At 47.6% G+C, this 21,715-nt stretch overlaps 1 protein-coding gene across 2 annotated transcripts in view; it reads right to left on the reverse strand.

Moving 5' to 3' along the window:
- TDRD9 (tudor domain containing 9) overlaps positions 1-21,715 on the reverse strand; it is a 122,020-nt gene that overhangs the window by 85,710 nt on the left and 14,595 nt on the right. For both annotated transcript variants that reach the window (XM_071213574.1, XM_071213572.1), the window contains exons 6-11: positions 20,478-20,642; positions 14,902-15,005; positions 5,533-5,597; positions 4,127-4,181; positions 3,879-3,963; positions 2,431-2,488 (exon numbers count right to left, since the gene is read on the reverse strand). In XM_071213574.1, coding sequence (XP_071069675.1) covers positions 2,431-2,488; positions 3,879-3,963; positions 4,127-4,181; positions 5,533-5,597; positions 14,902-15,005; positions 20,478-20,642 — 532 coding nt within the window. The remainder of the gene's footprint in view (positions 1-2,430; positions 2,489-3,878; positions 3,964-4,126; positions 4,182-5,532; positions 5,598-14,901; positions 15,006-20,477; positions 20,643-21,715) is intronic.

Consider the following 21,715-nt stretch of genomic DNA (forward strand, 5'->3'; position numbering starts at 1 on the left):
TTTGGGCAGGTGGCTCGGTTTCCCTGTGCACCAGAACCCTCATCCATAAAACAGGACAGAGCATCTCCAACTCTAAGAGGAAGCTGGCTGTCCTCTGAAGACAGGGTGGCTCTTTCCTCCCCCTCGCCCCTCACACTGAGCTGCAGGTGGAAGAGGAGTCCTCCTTACTCCAACTGCCACTGCCCTCCTTAAGAAACACCCCGCTCCCAGTCCTGCCGCACTAGACGCTGCCCCCCACCAACAACCCAGTCCTCTCCTTCTTGATGACACAATATCCGTGAAAATAATACTGGCAGTGCCGCCCCACCCAGCTCCTGGAACTCCTCTCCTCCCATGAGCTCATCTTTCACCCTCCTGCAGCACCTGCTTCCCATCCGCATATCCTACATTGGCCATTAACCGAATCTGCAACCCCTCCCTCATGTCGATTTCCAGCAGCCTTCTCTGGAAGCAGAGCTCCCGCCTTTCCTCTCCCTCCCTCCTCAAGCCCACCCCAGCAACCCTTCACGCCACTAGGACCGACCATTTGTCCACGTTATGGCCCTTCGCCATGCCTCTCCCCTCGTGTCTGCACCTCCCTCCTCACCATGAGCACCCCAGTCCCACCGCCCACCACTCTAATCACCACCAGCTCCCTGGGCCCGCTCACTGTGCTAGCAGGCAACGCTGGGATTAGCCGCACCGCATCTGCAGCTGCGCAGACACATACCGTCCAAGCGCAGCCCCGGAAGTCCCTGCTAGCTCTCCCCTGGGCTCCTGGACTCCCCAGCTCCACCGGCTGCTCCTTGGCAGCGACTCCCTGCCCACCTCCACGCTCGTCCAGTCTGCAGATGCTGAAGACCAGTCCACCAGCCACCAGCCCCGCAGGAGCCCCAGGCTCCCAGGGTCACTCAGCTCCCACTCCCACTGCACGCGCCCACTCCGTCCACAGTCTCTGCCTCACGGGGAACCCCACTCTTCCAGTTTCTCAGTCCCTGAGTCTTCAAAGTCACCTGTACGTCTCCCTCCACCCCCAGCTCTGCCACTGAGAACCTCCCGGGGCCTGGCCACAAGGAACCACCATGGGTTCTGGCCTCCCTCCTCCCCGCCTCCCTCCAGTCTACCCCAGAGCAGTGCCGCTGAGTGGGTGCAGGTCCCATCACCCTCATCTGAGTCTCAAGGAGGGCCACAGCCGTCTGTGCTCAGGCACCCCATTCCCCAACGGCTCCCCTGCACCCACGCCCCGGCGACCTGGCTGTCTCCTGACCACCACACATGCTCCTGCTTGGGGGAGAGAGGACAGAGTGCACTACTGTGTTCTGCTCAAGTCACTCTCCCCAGGAGACCCCCGTGGCTCCTCCCCCACCTCCAGCTGAAGCCTTCCCTGGCGGCTATGCACTATTCCAATCTCCCTTTCCTAATGCTCCCCACCCCACCCCCCTGCTTTATTTTCCTTCTTATACCTAAAATCATTTAACTCACTACACGCTCCCATTTAACTTGGTCACTGCCTGTCTTTCCAGTACCCACCCCTGAGTGTAGGTGTGTGAGAACGAAGGCATCAGTTTTGTTTACTGTTCTGTCCCTAGCACCTACAACCACCCCTGGCACACAGAGACAAAAGCTCAGAAAAAACTGAACCATCTCCCCAGTCTACTCCGCTCCAGCGTCACTGGCCTTCTTGCAAACATCCCCTGACCCTGAAGGGTGTCCCTGCATGGCTCACTCACTCAATTTTGGTCTTTGTTCAAATGTCGCTTCCTCAAAGACATGCCCCCGCCATGCTAAAGGGAGGATCCTTTCTCCCAATAACTGCAACACCCTTCCCTGCTGCTTTACTTTTTGGCATGACTTTGTCTCCAGCTGCAATCCCATACTGATTTACTTGTTGCATGCCCACCTCTCCCACTAGAAGGTGGACACCCCGAGGCCAGGACTTTCTCTTTGCTACTGTATGCCTTGTACCCAGCATGGCATATGCCAGGCTTTCAAACATCAAACAACGAATTCAAAAAGTTCACAGCAACACAAGCTCACAGCATAATCAGGAACACACAGAAGGTCGAATGACTGAGTGGTTTCTGGGCCACTTCAAAGCTGCCTTCAGCAACAGGGACACCCAGGCTCCTGGACTTCCCCCCAACACCTGCCTACTCTCTGGTTGCAGAACTCTACTCGGACAGTCCCAAACTCTATCTTCTGGAAGCTTCCCCCAAACATTTCCTGAGTGCCGCCTGCCCCACAGGCTGCCTGTGTGAAACAGCACTAAGACGAGGAGGTGGTGGGCAGACTAAAAGCATGGAGAAACTCCAAGCACTACTTTTCTAAGTTCTTTCTACCAAAACAGGAAGAGTTGGGGACAATGAGGAGGAATAATTCCTGAAGGGGAAATTAAGTCTGTAAAAACTGCAGTTTATGTCATGAAGAAAAATTTAAAAAGACACATCTTACCATATTTGACATCTGGAACAGTGACAGAACTCTCTGCAATGTTGGTGGACAGAATAATCTATCAAACGTCAAAGAAAAGAACTTGACATTCTTACCACATTCTGGACAAAGTTAACAAGACTTTTGAACTTGAAATAATTTAAAAGCTTCTTGATGTAAACACACCAGCTATTTTCCTGTTTTATTCCAGTCACAATCAATCACTGATCAGGGGAAGGGGGAGTTCTAGAGGCAGACTTGCTGTGACTCTCAGCTCTGCCCCTCCTGGCTGTGGGACCCTGAGCAAGTTACTTATGTTCTGAAGCTCATTTGCTCCCCTGTAAGTGGCAGACAACACTGGTATCGACCAGCCGCGCAGGCTGCAGCGAGGACCACGTGAGCGGGTAAAGGCGGAAGGCTCCAGCCTGCTCTGGGAACACACCGCGGGCTCAGGGAGTGCGTGAGCCTCTGCAGCGGCCAGCTGCACCCTCTGCAGAACTCGTGCTGTGGGCAGGTGCTAGAGCACAGCTCTGACTTAAACAGAGACACAGGCTACAGGGTAACCTGCCTAGCACCTGTGCAAGGTCACTACCGCTGACCCGAATTTCTGGTGACAAAATACAGTCTTAGAGAAGTGTGCGCCCCAAGTCACACGATGACACGTTAAGGAGGAGTCAGAGACCGGCTCTGTCTGCTCGGCCGCGCAGCGTGAGCTGTTTACAGCCCTATGTGAAACAGCCTCCCCTCGGTGCAGTGAGGTACTCTCAGGAGTGCACCACAGCACCTGAGAACCAGCCACATGCAGCACAGCACGTGCGTGGAAGCAGCAGGCATGAAACAGCAAAGGGGGGCCTGGCCTCCACGATGGGGGAGCTTCGGGGAGTGCCTGGACCCCTCCACGGGGCAAAGAAGCACAAAAGGGTTAAAATGCAGAGGAAAGGCTGACACCCGAGGGCGCCCTCGGACCCCACGCCGAGGCCTGGGATGCGGGGCGCGCATGAAGGAGGGGCCTGGCCAACTCCAGGGCTTCTGGTCCTCGGGAGCAGCTCTGGAAGGGTCGTGGCGAGGCACCCCCATTGCTCATGCACAGCCTGGGCTGAAAAGAGCCCCCCCGAATCCCAAACCAGGACCAAGAAGACGGGCTCTAACCAAGTCCAGGCGGCCAGTGGCACCAGGACAGCCCCACTGCGTGAGATGTGCCAGAGAGCAAGAAGCACAGAAACCCCTGCTGCGAGGCTCTGACGATGAGCAAGTAGCAATCCCTAGCTGGTCAGCAAAGCGACACACAGAGTAAAAGACAAAACTAAATAACATACTTGGCTCATCATGCACGTGCGTGACTAGAAACCCATCCCACTAACTACAGAACATTTGTAGAAACAGGCTGAAATGTTAACATTTGTCATTAGCAGAGTCTCTGACGAAAATTTACTTAAAGTGTCTACAAGTTGTCTTTCCAGTTTTCCTACCTTTCTGTACCCAGGAACTGGACTTAAAAATACATTATTCTGTTCTTCTAAAGTCACACTTGAATGGAGTGGATAGACCTGTAACCTAAGAAACAAATTATTAAAATAAAATATGTATAAGGAATAGACATATATGAGATACTTACAAAAAGGAATAACTATTTACTGAGATTCAGTTAAAAGTATTTAAGGAAGAAACAACTCAATAATTTATAAGTAAAAATACACCTGTATCATTTTAAACACACCTTTTGTGAATCATGTTGGTGAGAAGCTCATGCATATAGTTTATTTCACCCAGACCTAAAGTAGAGAAAAATTGGAGGAAAAAAAATTTATTTGTATTTACCAACCTTTAAATTAAGATGACATATTTTTCAAAGAAGGCCCTATCAATTCATTTCATTTGTTTTTTCTTATCCTCTTCACCTAAGCATATCAGAATCACAAGTGAAAAGGCACCCCAGCAGTGGCGAATTCAAGAACAGGAAAAAAAAGAAGCCCTGTGCTCCCGGGGCTTTCCTTCCCACAACAGCGCCTGCCTGTGGGTACTGGCAGCACGAGCATTTCAGTTATTTCCTTCCAGATTTTTCAAATTTCCTACAATAAGCATGTAAAATGTTGACAGTGAGAAAAACTATCTTTAAAGTTTTGGTCACAGAGATATGCTAAATTGTTCATTATGTTTTGAAAATGTTTATTAATATATAAAAGCTGAGTGTGCTTTTTCCCTCATCCTCAATTACGAATATTTTGAATTCTTCACAAAAGATAGAAAATTGAAATATATATTAAATGGATTCAAACTAACATATAACACAAAGACAACAAATCTGAACTGTGAAATCTCAAGTACAAACATTTTACTCTTGTAATTTTTAGCAGTTAAAGTATTTGTCTGATTTTAAATATTCTTAAACTAGTATCGGCATGTCTCTGTGCTGGTGGCTTTTCCTTGATACAGTATTATACATGGTAGGCATCTCATCACTACTTACTGGGGCACTGTCAACCAACAGTTGTTTCTTGAATATGAAACTAATCCGTATCAGTTGAAGCCAAATGTGACTAAGCTGTGAACTCGTGTGCTGCATTCCAGTTGCTTTCACTGCTTACTTTTTGTTCTCCATCACGATAAGCACACATACTCACATGCTCTATACGGTACCTTCCAACAATGGGAAATATCTGAACTACTGTCATCATGTTTCCTCAAGCTATACCACTTGATTAAAAAACCAGTAAAAACATCATTTTGAAAAAGTCCAATATAATATAATTTAATCTTTTCAGCTATATTAAGAGCCTATTTTTTCAAACACTGAGAAAGGAACTCAAAGACTACCCTGATGAATCTCAAGGAATTACAATAGCAATATGCCTTACTACTGTTGAATAAGGAGACTGATGACAATTACCTGACATACTATTTACATGATATAGCAAATTTAAGAGCCAAATATTTTATTGAAAATTTTCAAGGTGGCAAGACTGCCCTCAGAAAGTTAAACTTCATTATCAATAAGAAATCTTTCTCAAAAGACAAAGAAAGAAAACCTGAAAGTCATATCTGTGTTCTCGGAGTCCAAAAAGAACATGAGAGGGGGATGCATGCCAACCCTGCAACTGCAGGCCGTGAGACCCTGGCGCTCACCTGGCAGAAACACCAAGACGCTGCCCCGCTCAGACACGAAGTGGGCGCCCGACCACGTCTTGCTCCTGTTAAAACGTGAAGTGTGCAGATGTGAATTCAAGCGCCAAGAGCCCCTGGCGCCCTAGAATTCTAGCACTAGCACTCCAGGTGAAGGCTGGACAGGCTCTTGCAGATGCTCCGGTCTAACGCTTACTGTCTTGCGTGAGAAAACAGAGGCCTCAAGAGATGGGCTGAGACCCAAGCCCCCCGGGATGCACAACGCTCTCAGGAGCAGGAGGGTAGAGACCCCACGCCTCGGGGCTCTCGTTGTTTTACATAAACTCACCACCTGTAAGAGTCCATCCTTGAAATTTAGTTGTTTGAATCCAGAATCTCAAAATACAAAACATTTAAAATAACTACAGGCAAAATGTACACAATGAAGAGTCCAAACTATCACCACAAAGCACTGTGACAAACGAAGATCTCCAGTCACCCACTGGCCACCCCAGCACTGTTAACACATCTATCTCTTCGTGAAATTAGAACGTCCATTCTTCAGCAAACACATCAGCATGCACCAATGCCGAGTGGTAACACAGCAGCAAGGTCCTTGTCGGCTAGGGTTTACGTTCTAGGTGGAGAGACAGACAAGGAACACATCAACAAACAAGGCACCTTCCGTTGGGCAGTGAAACTGTGAAGGAGGAAATGGGGTAGCAGGAGGAAAAGGTGGGGACAGCATTCATGGTTTGCCCAGGAACAGTAACTGCAAAGAAGGGGAAGGGTAAGAGGCACAAACTAGGAACTGCAACGACAGGTGGCCTGGGGTTGCGGCACCTGGCCCTGCCCTCAACTGCCTCCCTGCACCACACCTGTGGCCTCACAGGACAGCCACTCTGACAGATGCTCAGGCCTGTGTGCGACACAAGCAGGGGTCGGGCATGGACATCTGCTGCATCACAGCCCACTCGGAGGGGAGGCTTAATGCCAGGGGAGAAGGGAGATCCTCCCCGAGAGCAGGCGGCCATGCAGCAGAGTTCACCGTGCGTGGAGGGAGCCTGGCCCCGAGGCCAGGTCGACCCTGGCCAAGGATGGGAGGAAGCCGATGGGCTGGCCAGCTGTCAGGGGCTTGCAAAGGAGCAGAGTGGAATACTGACGACAAGGAGATCTGAGGAAAGAATCTGGGTGAGCCTCTTGGAGTAGGTGCCAAAGAAATGCCCACCAGCAGCCCCAGGGCAGGCAGCTTTTTATGACTGGATGGGCAGGAGGCCTGCCTTTTGGATGCCTGGTGGCCTCCGCATCCAGTCCCCTGGGGTTGTTCAAGGGCCACATGCAAAGCAGCCATGGTAGCAGGGAATGGAGCTTCACCGGGACTCAACAGGGACTCTGCTTAGCCAAGGCTTATCCGGTTACTGCCACTGCCGAGTACCAGCCTGGCAACAGGTGCCAAAGCGAAATCCCAAACATGCACCATTCCCCAGGGCACCAACCAGCCAGCAGATGGGAGACTGACTGCCCTGGACTTCTTCTATCGGGGAAGGGGTAGTGCTTCGTTCTCAAGGACACAGACACACTTTCCAAACTAGATGCACTTTGCCTTCCTGCACCTAAAGCTTCTGCTGGCACCACCATTCATGGACCTACAGAATCTCTTTTTCATTTCCATAATTTCCTGCAAAGTATAGCCACCAGCCCAGGAGCTCATTTTAGTATACCAATGGGCTTGCGAAACTGACGGTCATACCCCGTGCCCAGAAGCAGCTGGCTTGAGAGAATGGTGCAAACGCCACTCGAGGCTCAGTTACCACTGCAGTCCTATGGAGGCAGCAAAGCCTTAACACAGTGCCAGCATGTGGAAGGAGAGCCCTAGGCTGGAAAACTCCAGCCCAGGAAGCCAAGCAGGGGCGCAGAATCTGTTAGGCCTAATAATTCACCAAAATTGTTTTCCTTCCAAGTCCCACAACTGTTCCTGCTGGACAATTAGGCCGTCGAGCCAAATGCTTCCCCAGGGAACACTGTCAGGATCCCACTAAACTGGAAGCAGCATTGGCCGCTCTGGGGTCTTTACACCACTGGCCAACAGGCAAGGAAGGCATCTCCATCCTGACCTGGGGGCAGTTTTCCTGATCTCCAGGGGGGGACTGGAGGGCTCCAGACAACTCACCCTCAGAGAACTATATCCGGAAACCAGGGCATTCACTGGGGTTGCTTTTTATAAACTTTTTATTACAGTAACCAAAACAAACAAAAATGTCCCTTTTTAACCACATACAGGAGTACAATTCAGTAGTACCAGTTACATACACAATATTGTGCTACCATCACCAACATCCATTATCCTTGTTCTTTTACCACGCCAAACAGAAAACACTTGCCATTAAGCCGTAACTCCCTCTTTCTGCCCTGTCCCTGCCCCTGCCCCGATGACCTGTAAATCTCCAAGTGTCCCATGAAGGTTGCTTCTTCCAGGTATTTCTGATAAGCAAGATCATGCGACGTGTGCCCTTGTATGCCTGGCCTCTTTCATTTGACAGCCGTCCTCAAGGTCCAGACACACTGCAGCATGCACGAGAATTCCGCTCCTGTCTTGTGGCTAAATACATCCTCCCACTGCAGGATGGACCACATCTGTCCATCTGCTGAGGAACACTCAGATTGCATCCACCTTCTGGCTACCATGACTGATGCTGCCATGAATTCTGGTATACAAGTATCTGCTCGAGTCCCTGCTTTCAGCTCTTCTGGGTATATACCAAGAAGTGGAACTGTTTAGTCAATGGTAATGCTATTTTCAAATTTATGAGGAAATGCCAAACTCATTTCTACAATGGACACACCATTCTACAGTGCCACCAGCAATATGAGTCCTATTTCTTCTCATACTTGCTGTGGTGGTTTGGAACTGTATGTATCCCAGAAAACCAGGCTCTTAAAATTTAATCTATTCCTGTGAGTATAAACCCTTTTGGAAGTAAGACTTTTTGATGAGGTGAATTCAGTTAAGGCATGGCCCTGGCAGAGTCTTAATCCTCTTCCTGGAGTCTTTTATAAACACGATGAATACAAAGGAAGAGAAAGCCATGAAGGTGAAATCAATGAAACAAGGAAGAGAGGGGAGAGATCAGCTGACACCACCACGTGTCTTGCCACGTAGCAGAGGAATTTTCAGATGGAAAGCATCACCTTGATGATGCCTTGACTTGGACATTCTGGGGGCCTTAAAACTGTAAGCTAATAACGTCCCATTGCCAAAGGCACCTCATTTTATGGTATCTGCTTGCAGCAGCCTACTAGCAAACTAGAACACTTGCCAGCACTGTTCTGGTTTTTTGTTTTGTTTTGTTTTAAACAGCAGCCATCCTAGTGAGTATCAAGTTCTATCTCGTTGTGGTTTTTATTTGCATTTTCCTGATGACAAATGATATTGACCATCTTTTTTCCTGTGCTTTTTGGCAATTTGCATACCTTTAAGGAACTATCTATTCAAGTCTTTTGCCCATTTTTTTTATTGGTTTTTATTTTTGCCTTTTTGTTGTTGAGTTGTAGCAGTTTTTTATATATTCTGAATATTAAACCCTTGTCAGATATGTAGTTCACAATTACTTTCCCCCGCTCTGTAGGTTGTCTTTTAAATGTCTTGATTGTGTACTTTTTTAAAAGATTATTTTTATTTATTTCTCCCCACCCCCTCATTATTTGCACTTGCTGTGTCTGTTTGTCTTCCTTATTTATTTAGGAGGCGCCAGGAACCAAACTCAGGACCTCCAGTGTGAGAGGTAGGCACCCCATCACTGGAGCCACCTTCATGCCCTGCTTTGCTGTGCCTCTGTGTCTTCCTTCTTGTGTGTTTGTGTCAGCTTGTGTCAGCTTGCTGTGCCTCTGTGTCTTCCTTCTTGTGTTTTTGTGTCATCTTGCTGTGTCAGCTCGCTGTGCCTGTGTCTTCCTTCTTGTGTTTTTGTGTCAGCTTGCTGTGTCAGCTCGCTGTGCCTCTGTGTCTTCCTTCTTGTGTTTTTGTGTCATCTTGCTGTGTCAGCTTGCTGTGCCTGTGTCTTCCTTCTTGTGTTTTTGTGTCAGCTTGTGTCAGCTCGCTGTGCCTCTGTGTCTTCCTTCTTGTGTTTTTGTGTCAGCTTGTGTCAGCTCGCTGTGCCTCTGTGTCTTCCTTCTTGTGCTTTTGTGTCAGCTTGCTGTGTCAGCTTGCTGTGCCTCTGTGTCTTCCTTCTTGTGTTTCTGTGTCAGCTTGTGTCAGCTCGCTGTGCCTCTGTGTCTTCCTTCTTGTGTTTTTGTGTCAGCTTGCTGTGTCAGCTCGCTGTGCCTCTGTGTCTTCCTTCTTGTGTTTTTGTGTCAGCTTGTGTCAGCTCGCTGTGCCTCTGTCTTCCTTCTTGTGTTTTTGTGTCATCTTGCTGTGTCAGCTCGCTGTGCCTGTGTCTTCCTTCTTCTGTTTTTGTGTCAGCTTGCTGTGTCAGCTCGCTGTGCCTCTGTGTCTTCCTCCTTGTGTTTTCGTGTCAGCTTGCTGTGTCAGCTCGCTGTGCCTGTGTCTTCCTTCTTGTGTTTTTGTCATCTTGCTGTGTCAGCTCGCTGTGCCTCTGTGTCTTCCTTCTTGTGTTTTTGTGTCATCTTGCTGTGTCAGCTCGCTGTGCCTCTGTGTCTTCCTTCTTCTGTTTTTGTGTCAGCTTGCTGTGTCAGCTCGCTGTGCCTCTGTGTCTTCCTTCTTGTGTTTTTGTGTCAGCTTGCTGTGTCAGCTCGCTGTGCCTGTGTCTTCCTTCTTGTGTTTCTGTCATCTTGCTGTGTCAGCTCGCTGTGCCTCTGTGTCTTCCTTCTTGTGTTTTTGTGTCAGCTTGTGTCAGCTTGCTGTGCCTCTGTGTCTTCCTTCTTGTGTTTTTGTGTCATCTTGCTGTGTCAGCTCGCTGTGCCTCTGTGTCTTCCTTCTTGTGTTTTTGTGTCAGCTTGTGTCAGCTTGCTGTGCCTCTGTGTCTTCCTTCTTGTGTTTTTGTGTCATCTTGCTGTGTCAGCTCGCTGTGCCTCTGTCTTCCTTCTTGTGTTTTTGTGTCATCTTGCTGTGTCAGCTCGCTGTTCCTCTGTGTCTTCCTTCTTGTGTTTTTGTGTCAGCTTGTGTCAGCTTGCTGTGCCTCTGTGTCTTCCTTCTTGTGTTTTTGTGTCAGCTTGTGTCAGCTTGCTGTGCCTCTGTGTCTTCCTTCTTGTGTTTTTGTGTCAGCTTGTGTCAGCTCGCTGTGCCTCTGTGTCTTCCTTCTTGTGTGTTTGTGTCAGCTTGTGTCAGCTTGCTGTGCCTCTGTGTCTTCCTTCTTGTGTTTTTGTATCATCTTGCTGTGTCAGCTCGCTGTGCCTCTGTGTCTTCCTTCTTGTGTTTTTGTGTCAGCTTGTGTCAGCTTGCTGTGCCTCTGTGTCTTCCTTCTTGTGTTTTTGTGTCAGCTTGCTGTGTCAGCTTGCTGTGCCTCTGTGTCTTCCTTCTTGTGTTTTTGTGTCATCTTGTGTCAGCTCACTGTGCCTCTGTGTCTTCCTTCTTGTGTTTTTGTGTCATCTTGCTGTGTCAGCTCGCTGTGCCTCTGTGTCTTCCTTCTTGTGTTTTTGTGTCATCTTGCTGTGTCAGCTCACTGTGCCTCTGTGTCTTCCTTGTGTTTTTGTGTCAGCTTGCTGTGTCAGCTTGCTGTGCCTCTGTGTCTTCCTTCTTGTGTTTTTGTGTCAGCTTGTGTCAGCTCGCTGTGCCTCTGTGTCTTCCTTCTTTTGCTTTTTGTGTCAGCTCGTTGTGTCAGCTTGTTGTGTCAGCTTGCTGTGTCAGCTCGCTGTGCCTGCCCGTCACGGCAGCTCGCTGTCTTGCTTGTCTTCTTGAGGAGTTGCCGGGAACCTCCACTCCCTATTTTGCTGTGCCTCTCATTATTTTTCTTCTTGTGTCTCTTGTTGCGTCAGCTTGGTGCACTTGCCCATCGTGCCAGCTCACTGCCTTCTTTAGGAGACGCCAGGAACCAAACCAGGGACCTCCCACATGGTAGGTGGAAGCCCAGTCACTTGAGTCACATCTGCTTCCCTGATTGTCCTCTAATAAACAAAAGTTTTAATTTTGACACAGTCCACTTTACCTATTTTTTCTTTTACTGCTAAGCTTTTGAAATCCGACTTTGTCCATATTGTGTGGTCTAACTGCTGACAGCCGAGAGTTTTTTGGACAATCACAGCATCAAAAAAGAAAACTGTAATTAATTTTGATTCTTCAAGTAAAAACCCACAAGTCTATTGTGATATTAAGAGAGAGAGAGAAACAGGGAGCAAAGAGAAAGGGAAGTAAACAGAAATCCTTTTTTACAGAGTAAACCTCAAGGAATAAAATGGAAGAAATGGTAAAATTAGAATACCACTAATGTAATAACTGATCAGAGAAAATCATCAATGGATGCTTAAGATATTAGATGCAAGGCTATTAGGCAGTTATTAGGCAGCATCATGTTCTCACAGCCCCAAAGTACCATCCCACAATTCACTTACCAACAGTGAAAAGGAAAACGTGACTTTAAAATACAGAGGCCCAGCATCCCTACCTTCGCCAAATGACAAGTTTGTCAACACGCCAGACCCCGGCCACAAGGGCCTCGGCTGTGCCATGAATGGAGGCCACAGCGCCCGTTACCTATGCAGAGCTCTTGACAAAGCATCTACCCGAGACCACTGGAGCCCCGTCTACACCTAATGTCCAGTTTTCAAGACACAGGAGAGAGAAGAACAAATTAATCAACACCATGATAAAAGAAGTAGCAGATTCCAAATGTAGAATATTCTGCAAGTCAACTGGGCGAGGTGCTGCAAATGAAGAATGTCATGAGGCAAAAAAACGTCAGGGGATTAAAACAACACAATGATCAAAAACAGTGTATGAAGCATGCTAGGATACAGTTTCAGGAAAAAAGTTAGTTATACAGACATTCTTGTGACAATTAGGCAAAATACGTGTATCAACCATATACTGGGTTATATTAGGGAATGATTTTCTCTGATGTGATCACAGTTCTCAATTATATAAGAGCATGTCCTTATATTCTCAGAATATACATGCAATTACAATGACTGTACACAAACAACCCACTCATTAAAATGCAGAACAGATACAAAGATACACACTCAAGAATTTAGAGTATGCTTTGCTTCAAATAGTCCAGTACTAAAATATAGATAGAACAATATGGCTAAAGCCTAAGAAATGCTGAAACAAGACACAAAGTATATGGTTGTTTGTTCTATTTTTCTTTCAACTTTTCTATGTTAAAAATTTTTCATAAGAACTTGAGGGAAATGATCGAACAGGTTTAAAAAAAAGAACAAAATAAAACTTTTAGAAATGAAAGATTTTTTTAAATGGACAAATTTCCATTTTTTTAAATGGAGAGAGAATTAGTGAACTAGAAAAATTAAATTGCCCTACACCCATTCTGCATTAATACCCCAATGCCCACGTCCCCAGCCCCTGGCAACCTCCACTCTCTTTCTGTGCTTGTGTATTCTTCGATATTTTCTTGTAGTTACCATGGGGCTTAGATTTAAGATCCTAAATCTTTAACAATCACAAAATAAACACATTTTTAGCTAAATGAAAGCAGAGAATTTACCAACAGATGATTCTGAAAGATATATTTTAGGAATAATGAAAATTATTCAAAAAGGAAAGTCAAAGATAATATGAATAAATAATAATGATGAATAAATAAAAAGACGTATTTGGTTAAATCTAACCACACTAGTAATATAAAAATGTCAATTTTGTGGGAGTTAAAAAATGAGCTAAAAAACTTAAGTCAGGGAAGTGGATGTGACTCAACTGATAGAGCGTCCACCTACCATATGGAGGGTCCAGGGTTCAATACCCAGGGCCTCCCGGCCTATGTGGTGAGCTGGCTCACGTGCAGTGCTGCCACGTACACGGAGTGCTGTGCCACTCAGGGGTGTCCCCCACGTAGGGGTGCCCCCCGCTCAAGGAGTGTGCCCCGTAAGGAGAGCCACCTGGCATGAAAAAAGCTCAGCCCGCCCAGAAGTGGCACCACACAAATGGAGAGCTGGTGCAGCAAGATGACACAACAGAAAAAAGAGACACAGATTCCTGGTGCCACCTGACAAGAATGCAAGCGCACACAGAAGAACACACAGCAAATGGACACAGACAGCAGACAATGACGGGGGGCGGGGGAGGGGAAGGAGAGAGAAATAAATAAATCTTTAAAAAAATAAAATAAAAATTAAAAACTTAAGTCAAAACTGCATGTAAACTGGAAGGGGCATCTGACTGAAATTACAGCTACCTCAATTTCAGGTCCTGCATTGCTCAGAAAGAAGGTAAAGACAACAACTGACTTTAGACTTGAAGCAAGCATGTTTAAATTCCAAGACTACAGACTGAAGAAGCACACAGCACGCATACACAAGCGCTTGTGTGTGCGCAAGATGTGTAAATGAAAACCTATCCAAAAAATCTAGTTCTGGTTGCTATGAAAAGGTAGAATCTACTTTTTCCCTGTCTGTTCTGAATTTTAATATTATTTCTAAGCTGCAGTAAAATTAGTATAGAAAAAGTTCAATAATACAGTATAGTATAATATTTGTTAAATTATACTTTAAAATATAGTACAATATTTTTAAATATAGTATAAATATTTTTTAAATGCATAAATTAAATTTATGGCCTAAAATCATTCTAAGGGAAAACAAGTTTCAAGTTTCAAACAGCTAGTCAGCTAAATGAGAAAACTTTTGGATTACCATAGGAGACTGCTTTGAGTCAAGACTGTATCTTTACAAGAAATAAAAACAAAAGCAAGTAACAGTTTCAATGGTTTCTATTCACGTAGTACATTTTTAAGTTTTACCTCAGGCTTAATGGATTTAATTGAAGTCAAAACTTCAGTAAAGGGAAACGGACTTTGGCCCAGTGGTTAGGGCGTCCGTCTACCACATGGGAGGCCCGTGGTTCAAGCCCCGGGCCTCCTTGACCCGTGTGGAGCTGGCCCATGCGCAGTGCTGATGCGCGCAAGGAGTGCCCTGCCACACAGGGGTGTCCCCCGCGTAGGGGAGCCCCACGCGCAAGGAGTGCACCCATAAGGAGAGCCGCCCAGCGCAAAGGAGGGAGCAGCCTGCCCAGGAATGGCGCCGCCCACACTTCCCGTGCCGCTGACGACAACAGAAGCGGACAAAGAAACAAGACGCAGCAAAAAGACACAGAGAACAGACAACGGGGGGAAGGGAGGGGAATTAAATAAATAAAAATAAATCTTTAAAAAAAAAAAAAAAAAAAACTTCAGTAAAAAGTTTATAGAATTATTGACCCAATTTCAAATTCGTAGCACCACTTTAAACTGTCCACGCCTGGAAGCACACTACCGTGAGGTCTCTTACCCACTCTCTTCCACTTCCGAGTCATCAAACATCTGAATCAGAGCGACAGCAACTTCATATATATCCTTAGTTATCACTGGCTCCTCCAGGAGATGAGGAGAGAGCTAAAAACAGGAAAGAAAAAGTCAGAAGACCAAAACAGGATTACTGGGGTTGGATGGGTTGATTCTCTCCTTTAGTGTAACACTGTAAATGTCCCAAATAAAAACGACATCACTCACAGACGTGTGCTCACGTTTGAGGCGACAAATCCCGCTCGAGGCACCTAAGGGACAGGGTGCTATCGCGTTTCCTCCCCTTACCCGGCCCCAGGGCCAGGATTAGTCAAAGGGGCCAAACAGACAGAAGAACCGGTGGGCAAGAAAATCCACCCTGACACTGTGCACTAGGATGTGCCCAACTTCTATGCAAGTCAGATGTTTCTTATTCCCCAAATACCTACGTCAAAGAGCCCTTGCAGTTCAACATCAAAGATGAGTTTTGAAAATAAAAAGTACCATCAAGTATAAAGTGTAACACCATACCTCTATTTTTCGATTTACAGTAAACTGTATTATTACATTTTACAGTAATAACATAAGCACAGGGTAGGCTTCTGTCTACCAAGTTTCATTAGGGTTACTGGACTACTTTTAATTATTTACTGGAAAAGCCAAACACAGCCCAGGGGACTTAAAATCGTCAAGAAGCAAACGTTGACAGCACCCACGCCATGCCCAGCACTCAGCCCTGAGCACCCTGGCATGTCTGTGCAACTCTGGGGCACCCAACTCAGGTGGGGAAAGCCCCAGGCTGGGTTAGAGTCACTGGTCTGTGTAATCGCGTTCGTGGACTGGATGCCACAGCTGCACAATTACCTTTCTACCATAGCTATGTCATCGTTTCCCAAAGATCGTTCTATAGTTACATTTTTTCAACCAAGAGTAAGACCATCTTGTTTAATAGTTTCACTTAACAAACTACGGTGTGTAAGGCAATGCCGGGCTCTTATGAAGGACATCTCAAAAGAAGCCTTCAGGTGATCAGAAGTTAGCTATCAGCTGCAAATGTTTTCAGTTTTTACTTAGCATAAATTAAATCCACTAGCATTACAAATAATCCATTTCTCATTATTACTACAATTCTAGTGCTAAGTATGACAAATATATTTTTATTTAATCAATGATTTTGAAGCACTCCTAATAAATTCCTTCTTGATGTTTAACTTCCTGTAAATAATTTTCTACTTTGACCAAACAATAACTGATACTTACTATAACAAAAATGTACAAAACAGAGAAAAAAGTTCCTTTCACAAACTCCATCCACAGCATCCAAACCCATCAAGAATTGCTTTCCTACAAACAAATAAGGCATCCCATCAATGCACAAGCAATCTCGCGGAGTTCTGAGAAGCCAAGCCCAATAAGCATCTGTCAGTGCACCGCTGAGTTAACCAAGCAGCCTTGCTTTCTCAAAGCCAGCCTTAGCAGGGACAAAGGCGGAACACAGCTGTGGGCCCACAAAGCCACCCATCGACAACCTTCTGTGTGCCAGGGATATGCAAGGAAACACAACAGCCCATACCTGGCCCTTCTGGACAGCAGACATCAAACGGAACACTCGGACCAAATAAAGCAGGTGACAGGGACAGGACCACGGAGGCACGCAGGGGGAGTCGGGAATGCCGACAGAACGAGGCCGGAGCAACACATTTCTGGTTCTGAGTTGAGGCCCTAGAACCCTGCGGTCAGCCCTCACCAGGAGAGGGTCGTGCCCCGGCGGGTCAGCTAGTCCCAGGAGCGAGCCAGTGCATGGCCAGGCACCAAGACAAGACTGTGCATCCAGGGTAAAAGAGGAGCTTCACCCCTTTCCAGCCACACAGCAGCCCGGTTTTAAGTGCACCGAGTACCTAAAGAGGGAGGGCGAAGCCACGACAGCGATTCCTCCACGCCCCGCTCGACCTCGGGACGGCGCTGGCCAGGGTGCTCTGTGGGGCTGGCAGGGCTCGGTCCGACTCGGGCTTGGGACCCAGGGGTTTGCCTCATGAGTCTACAGTGGTGCACGCTCACACCCTGGGCACTGTCCTAAGGGTGGCATCTTCTGCCATTTAAAAAAGCCAAATACGAAAGCCCCAGGCCCTTCAACATGTACTGTGAAGGAAGCGCTGGAGTGACGAAGGAAAGCCAGGAGGGCATGACGGACCCAGGGAAGGGGGAGCGTCAGGACGGAGTGCCAGCAGACTTCCGTGCAGGGCACGCAGGAGCACCCGGGAGCCCTCTCGGCTGACCTGGCAAAGGCAGCTTGTGCTGAGCAGGGACCCTGGAAGCTGGACAGCAAAGAAACGAGGAGTGCACAGGAGGGACAGCTCACGCAGACCACGTCTGCCAAAAGCTGGAGGGAAGTGTGGGCCCTCAGGAGGGGTCTCCAGGTGGAGGACCCGCAAGGGAAAGCAGAGGAGGAGACATCAGAGGCAAGGAGTGGGCAGTGGGCCACAAAGGCCCCTAAGAGGGTGGCCCGGCATGACAGCAAGGTCAAGCGGGAAGGTTGACACTCCTTCCTTGGGACAGTAGAGTGTGGCTAGGTAATTATGAGGGCAGGAAGAAGTGGAAATTTTAACAAAGGTTCTCTGACTTCAAAAACTATATAACAAAGTCTATATAAAACCCTATTTTTGTAAGGCTTAAAATTAATATAAAGCTGAGTCTTGGGTATACTTTCACTGGACCATGTCCTGAGCCAGGACACGCTACTTGGTAAATACACTAAGTCCAGCTCTTCTCCAGCCCGCTGGACACAGCCCACACGAGGGGTGGGGGTCTTGGCCACCTGGCAGCTGCCCTGCCCTAAACACACAAGCACGAGGGTACGAGGGCGATACCCAGGGCCTCCGCTCAGACAGCAGCCCCACTCGGCAACTCGGCATGTCCACAGGAGTAAGCGCTGACCTGTCCCACAAAACCAGCAGTGACAGGATTAACTACAAAAGAAAACAAACCACCATCATCCTCACATGCCAAATTGGCTTAGAAAAAGCTAAATTTTAAATACTACAAGTAAGTGCCCCATGCCCACCCTCCCCTTTGAGTACAGGTTGCACTCAATGACCCGTTTCCACAAAGCAGAGCCTGCTGGACAGAGGGGACATGTGACTCCACAGTGGAGACCTGCCGAAGCCCAGCTCGGCCGGGAGCTTGAGGTCAGCGTCACGAGCGACAAGGTGCCTGCGGCCAGGACGAGGGACCAGGGTCCCCGCCTCTAGGGTCTTCCTGGTCTAACCGTGAGAAAACCAGCAGACAAACCCAAACAGAGGGGCAGGCGACAAAACACCTGACCAGGTGCCTCAGCACGGGACGTCTGCGACAACGCCACAGCCCAGAGAAGGCGAAGGAGACGTGAGGCCGACTGCCAGGTGGGACAGCAAAGGGCATTAGGGAAACGTCAAATAAAGGGAAGATGAGCTATGAGTTATGGACCAATGTTGGTTTTTTAGTTTTAACAAAGTGTACTTTTTTACAAAGTGTTACAAGGGAGTACAATGTTAACTAAAGAATCCAGATGATGGGTGTGTGGGTGTTGTTATAAAATTCTTTCAAATTCTCCATTCTTTAGGAAAAGTATCACTTAAAGACCTGGGGGGGGCGGGCGTTGAGTGCTGCATTTCAATGTGTCTTCTTCTGACTGCAATGGCCCCCACTGTTGACTGGAACATCACAAACATCTACATAAAAGTCAGATTCCAACACAGCAAGGCGGCAACATCCACCACACTGCCACTGCCCGTCTCCTCTGTCCAGCAAGTCCACTCCCAAGGGTTCGTGTCCTAGGAAGGTTCAGCCTACCAGAGGCTCTCAGAGGGGCCTTGTGCTCCCCAGGGGACACTGGCCAAGCAGACAGAGGCCAGGGAAGGTGCTGAGCATCCGACAGTGCACAGGACAGTCTCCCACAACACAGGATTAGCTGCCCAAAGTGTCAGAGTGCTGTGGCTGGGAAGCCCTGGCCCGTAAGAAACACATGCACATGTGCAAAGTGGTACCTCACGGATTCACTGCAGCACAGCCTGTAGCAGCAAACATTCAGCAACATCGGACATTAGTTAAATAAAGGTACATCCACAAGAAGGAAGATTATGTAGCTCTAAAAAGATAACGAGAGGGAAGTGGATGTGGTTTAACTGATCGGGCTCCTGTCTACCACATGGGAGGCTCTGGGTTCGTGTCCCAGGGCCTCCTGGTGAAGGCAAGCTGGCCTGCACCAGCGGAGAGCTGATGGTCCACACGCCCCCAGAGAGCTGACACAGCAAGACGACACAACAAAGGGAGACAAGCAGACACAGAAGAAGGTGCAGCAAACGGACAGAGAGAGCAGACAGCAATCAAGCAGCAAAGGGGGGGGATAAATAAATAAATCTTAAAAAAAAAGATAACGAGGAACCCACATACTGATGCGGAGAGATGCAAAAAGGAAAGTGACAAGTGCAAGGTATGCACAGAGCGCTGCCACAATGTTCAAAAGTAGCAGCAATATGTGTGCATGTGCTTGCACGTGCACAAAAATTTTTGGAAGGATAAGAATAACAATGGGGGGCGGTGGACTTGGCCCAGTGGTTAGGGCGTCCGTCTACCACATGGGAGGTCTGCGGTTCAAACCCCGGGCCTCCTGGACCCATGTGGAGCTGGCCCCTGTGCAGTGCTGATGCGCGCAAGGAGTGCCCTGCCATGCAGGGGTGTCCCCCGTGTAGGAGAGCCCCACGCACAAGGAGTGCACCCCGTAAGGAGAGCCACCCAGCGCGAAAGAAAGTGCAGCCTGCCCAGGAATGGTGCCGCACACACGGAGAGCTGACGCAGCAAGATGACGCAACAAAAAGAAACACAGATTCCTGTGCCACTGACAACAACAGAAGCGGACAAAGACGACTCAGCAAATAGACACAGAGAACAGACAACCGGGGTGGGGGGGCAGGGGAGAGAAATAAATAAAACAAATAAATCTTTTAAAAAATAGTAATCACAACAATGGCTTGCTCTTGTTGGTAGGGGAACTGCGTGGATAGAGGACAGGAGTATGTTTCTGCATTGTTTGAACCTGCAAATGTATCACCCTTATGAAAACCATTCTCAATCAGTGGCAATTTTCCCTGCGGATCTGTTACCCATAGTTTCTTACTGCCCAAATCACCACAATACAACCGTTTTAGACCCATACAGCTGGTTTAGAAAATTTAGACATACAAATTAAATTAAAATTTCTTAGTTCATTCAAAATAAAACTGTATTTGAAATAAAATTAGCCCCCTTTAAATTGAATCTGCAGTTTTGTAGCTCGCCAATATCTGGCATCTCACTTTTCAACACCGGCAGGCACAAAACCAATCCCTACACGTTTCACAGGGATGCACGTGCTCCTGTTCACGCTCGGAGCTCACACGCGCCTAGGGGCTTCCTCCTCTCTCTCTCCCCCAGTCCTGTTTCCTGGCATCTCTTCCTCCAATTTCAAGTTCCAACAGGGCTCTGCAATCCACAGGTAAGGACCAGAGGCTGGACCAAATACGACAGGACATGCACCATCCAGGAAACCATTCGTTCCATGCAACATACCCTGCTGTGATGCAGGGGCACCAGGTCATCGAGATAGTATTCTTCAATTGAATGGGGCTTGCCTTCCACTTCAAAGACATAGGCAGGGCTCATCTTGTTCTGCACGGGAACCGCAAAGTAGTCTGCAAACTCTTTACAGTTAATGGTGGCCGACATCAGGATCACCTGCGAAGCAGGGACAGACCAGGAGTGACTGGAAAGGGAGCACTGCTTCAATCCAGACTCAGCTTCTGCTCATTCCTGTGCTCAACAACTCTTGAGACTTTAAAAGAACACCATATTTAACCTCTAGTATTATATAATACATTGCTTCTCAGCCTTTTGGCTAAGATCAAGTGTCATCTCTACTATAATACAAACACTGCAGTTTAAAGAATACTCAGAGATACCAACTTTCACAATTTCTCTTCAATTATTTTACCAAATGAGAAACTACATACTTCCAATAAAGCTAAATCATAACTATTTATCTAAAAGGAAACTTAGAAAACTAATGTGTTTTTAAAAAAAAAAAAAAAGAGCTGCTGGATGATGTGTTCCAGAAAAGTGAGGGGTCCACCAAGAAAGAGGAAGACTTGAATCTGGCCTTGGTGGCACTCCAAAAAACGAGATCGTGCGTGGTGCCAGCGCCCAGCTGCTGAGAGAAGGGCTGTCCAGGTGGGAGCAGGCTGGGGAGCTGGGCAGCTGCAGGTTGCGGGTCTGCCATGAGGCGTCTGGGATGATCTACCAGGTGACAGGGACAGCATGCCCAGCCTGTCACAGATGCCCCGGAGGAGGTGGTGGCATCACAGAGGAGACCACGTGTGGGGCAGCAGGGGACACACCACCTGGCGGACTGCTGCCTAATGACAACGCTCAGCAATTTGGAGCTGAGTTTTGGTTGAGTAAGAATCACAGTTTAAAGATTGTAAAAATCTCATCAGGAACAGCAAAAGCTTTATATGGGCATAATCAGCACAGTTCTGAGAATACAAATTGTCTTTATTTTCTCCTGACATTATATACACATGGCACAAGTCATTTTTACCACCAGAAGTCATTCTGATGGTCAAGATTGTAAGGAATGTTGCAAGAAGCCACTCAGGGTGCAGTAGCACCCGAGGCTACAAGGGAGGAACACTGATCAACCTTCTCAGGGGAAGGCAGCCCAGGGACTCAGAGCTCCATTCTGCAGAGCAGGGGGCACGTGCCCACACTGCCCCTGCCCCTCCTCCTCTGCCCATCCCCAGCGGCTTCTC

This window comes from Dasypus novemcinctus, chromosome 3, assembly GCF_030445035.2.
Source record: "Dasypus novemcinctus isolate mDasNov1 chromosome 3, mDasNov1.1.hap2, whole genome shotgun sequence".
Taxonomy (NCBI): domain Eukaryota; kingdom Metazoa; phylum Chordata; class Mammalia; order Cingulata; family Dasypodidae; genus Dasypus; species Dasypus novemcinctus.